The sequence below is a fragment of the Bidens hawaiensis genome, unplaced genomic scaffold, assembly GCF_021521415.1.
Source record: "Bidens hawaiensis isolate Kalapana, Puna unplaced genomic scaffold, B.hawaiensis_p1.1 tig00013428_1, whole genome shotgun sequence".
In the NCBI taxonomy this organism is placed as follows: domain Eukaryota; kingdom Viridiplantae; phylum Streptophyta; class Magnoliopsida; order Asterales; family Asteraceae; genus Bidens; species Bidens hawaiensis.
In genome coordinates, this window is record NW_027492139.1 from 439920 (window position 1) to 443100 (window position 3181).

The 3181-nt window shown below is 36.7% G+C and overlaps 1 protein-coding gene across 1 annotated transcript; it reads left to right on the forward strand.

Annotated features, from left to right (window-relative positions):
• The first annotated feature begins 204 nt into the window (after positions 1 to 204).
• On the forward strand, positions 205 to 1648 carry LOC143544119 (uncharacterized). The gene is made up of 3 exons (XM_077036272.1): positions 205 to 572; positions 677 to 806; positions 896 to 1648. Exons 1-3 carry the CDS (start codon positions 437 to 439, stop codon positions 1590 to 1592), a joined length of 963 nt encoding a protein of 320 aa, XP_076892387.1. The 5' UTR covers positions 205 to 436; the 3' UTR covers positions 1593 to 1648.
• The last annotated feature ends 1533 nt before the right edge of the window (positions 1649 to 3181 follow it).

The following is a 3181-nucleotide window of genomic DNA, read 5'->3' on the forward strand; positions in this document are numbered from 1 at the left end:
ATACAAGTAGAATACAATATTTGGCCTGCATTCAAATATATGAATTTCCTTACAACTTATTTACATTTTAATAACTTACAAGAATATTATGAAACATAAATTAAAGAAAATATCCCGTTAGCTAGTTTTGCTTCATTCAAAAAGTTATATGAGGTTTTTAACTAGACAAACTATGACCCACCGGTTTTTAACCACAAAGCATATATATAACATTACATTTTATTATAGATCATGACAAAATAATATACAAACTTTTTTGAATTAGTAAAGTAATAATTGTCCCTTGACTTATGTTGATCTGTCTCCACAGTATATCATGATTTCTAGACACCCACAAGTCTTCTTAAACACATAATTCCAACCTTCATTTCCCCACAACTATCAATTCCTCTTCTACTTTTCAAATTTTAGACACAAATTTAAGAGTGAGAGAGAGATGGGCAGAGCTCCATGTTGTGACAAGGCTAATGTGAAGAAAGGACCATGGTCACCTGAAGAAGATGCAAAGCTAAAAGACTACATACAATCTCATGGTACTGGTGGCAACTGGATTGCTCTCCCACAAAAAGCAGGTATATATATATGTATATTATTATTATTATTGTTAAGGTTTATTATTATGTATTAACCACAATTTATATCATGACTTTCTCATGTTGTTTCTTGATTTTAATAGGTCTTAGAAGATGCGGAAAGAGTTGCCGGTTGAGATGGTTGAACTATCTACGACCAAATATTAAACATGGTGAATTTTCTGATGATGAAGATAAAGTTATTTGTGCACTTTTTGCTAGCATTGGTAGCAGGTATCATAGAGTTTTTTTAACTTTTGTGAATGGTGAATATATATGTATGCAAAAATCTAGAGGTTTTGATGTAATAAGTTAACTTTCAGGTGGTCAATAATGGCAGCACAGTTACCAGGAAGAACAGATAACGATATCAAGAACTATTGGAACACCAAACTGAAAAAGAAGATGATGAACAGCTTAATTTCCATGCCTGAATTTAGAAAACCTCTTCATCATCTTCACTCTTTCAATTCTTCAACAACAAACTACAGCTACCCATCACTTACTAATGCACCTGTACCACCATCATCATCATATATGTATAATTCACATACTTCTAGCTATGATGATCAAACTCTATCAAGTCCTACAACTGCTACTGCTACTGCTACTGCTACTGCTACTGCTGTTGCTGTTTCTGATCATCATCAGCTACCAATTCTACAATCACAAGATCATTGCTATCTTGGGGTAAAAGACAGTTCTACCCTTGTAATGTTTGGAGGTGATCAAGCTAGTTCCAGCACTTCTAATTCTGATGGAAGCTGTCATTATGAGTATGGTAATATAGGATTGCATGATCACAACAACATGGGGCATATGAGATCAAGTGATTCTTACAAGGAACTTGTGGTGAATATTGATAAGGAAAAAGGGTATTATGGGGATTCTTCACTTGACTCCTGTCTTGAGGAGCTTAAGCAGCTCATTAGCACAAATCTATGCAGCAGTAAGATTGACAACAATCTCAACTTTTTTGTTGATGAAACCAAGGAAGTTGAAAAAGTTATGTACTATTAGGTTTTGAGTCAACTATGGATGCTCAACATGCTCCTCATCATCATCACCATCACCATCACCATCATCATCATGACTACCATCATGCATGTTACTAAACATCCACACTTTATTTCTTTTAACTTCTTTTTTTTATATATATTATTCTTAGGGCAGTAGAAATGGTAAAAATTGTTTCTTTTGTTCACCTCTTTCCTTTCTAGACATCAATATTTTTTCACCATTATGTGACTAAAAGTATTTTATGGAGTCTATACATGTGAACCTTATAATTATAATTCAATTAACATATATTGTACAAGGCTTTTCATACACCTTTTTTTAATTTTGCTTACCATAGAAAACGTCGCCATTACAAATAATAATAATAATTGTATTGATGTTGATCCTAATCCAAGTCTCGCAAAGAAGGTTAACGTTCTAAAGTGTATAAAATTATTGGTATCCAATGATGATATCTTAATCATAGACATAATTAACAAACAATTCATCACAAGTAAAACATTTCTATATTTGATTTAGTTGACAATGATCAGCATATGGTTTAATCTGATGTTGATCCGAATCTATTCAAATCTTGGATTACAATAAACTATGTTATCTTGTTAATTTTCTAAAAATATATTGAAAAGGAGGTTAATTATATATAACGGGCATAAGTGTAATTTGCATATTTAATTAGCTTACATTATTTTAAAAGAACATGGAAATTATTTACTTATACATGTGGACTAGCCAACCTTCACGGACTATGATACCCACAAAAAACAAAAATCTTGACTAGAAAAATGAAATAATTAGAAAAATCCAACTTGGAGTAGGCAGCGGCTGATAGTGACATTAAGTAGTAGAGCGTGCTGCTCGTCATACTGTTGTCAGTGAGCTGTCGCAGCTTTGGTCAGATCTTTTGTCCATACCTTGGCAGGTACAGTACAAAAGATCCTCCAGTAGCGTACGGACTGACTCATTTGGGCGGGAGTTTTCCCGGCTTTGGGCGGGAGTATTCCCGGCTTGCTCACTCCTTCTTCATGTGACATTGCTGAATTATTTAAGAGTTAGTGCCTTGTGCGTGTAGCCTTGCTGCGCGGGTAGCCTTCCCTGATGGCTAGTATCCGTTGCTGCGGGAACAGGCGGAGTACGTCGACTATTGGGAGACTTTTCCTGCGGGAACAGCTTGCGTACTGCGCGTAAGGACGTCACGTCTCTGAGCATGGTGGGTCCTGTGGATCCAGTTGGTTTTTGCGCAGACGTCTCTCTTCAAGGTGAGTCTCGCGAGTTTAGTATTTGCGCAGACGTCCCTCTTGAAGGTGAGTCTTGCGGGTTCAACTGCGCAGACGTCCCTCTTTGAGGTGAGTCTTGCGGGTCCAACTGGGCTCTGCTGGGACCTACCTCTTCAAGTCCCCCCAGTCCAATGTTCTTCTCATGAATTGTTAATAAGTGAGGTGAACTTTTTGACTTAAGCAAGGGGTTTTGAAAAGGGTTTAGTTTTAAGGTTCTCCGCGGGGATTCTTCCCGCGGGTTTCCTTATGTCACGTGCAGAATTTCCCACTGTTCTGCTTGATCTTTGGGTATGATGCGGGTAGGTGTGTAAC

Excerpts from the sequence above, each read along its gene's own strand:
- LOC143544119 (XM_077036272.1), top strand. The coding sequence starts at position 437 with ATGGGCAGAGCTCCATGTTGTGACAAGGCTAATGTGAAGAAAGGACCA. Across the intron at positions 573-676 it reads TGCTCTCCCACAAAAAGCAG|GTCTTAGAAGATGCGGAAAG; the intron begins GTATATATATAT and ends TGATTTTAATAG. Across the intron at positions 807-895 it reads TTTGCTAGCATTGGTAGCAG|GTGGTCAATAATGGCAGCAC; the intron begins GTATCATAGAGT and ends GTTAACTTTCAG.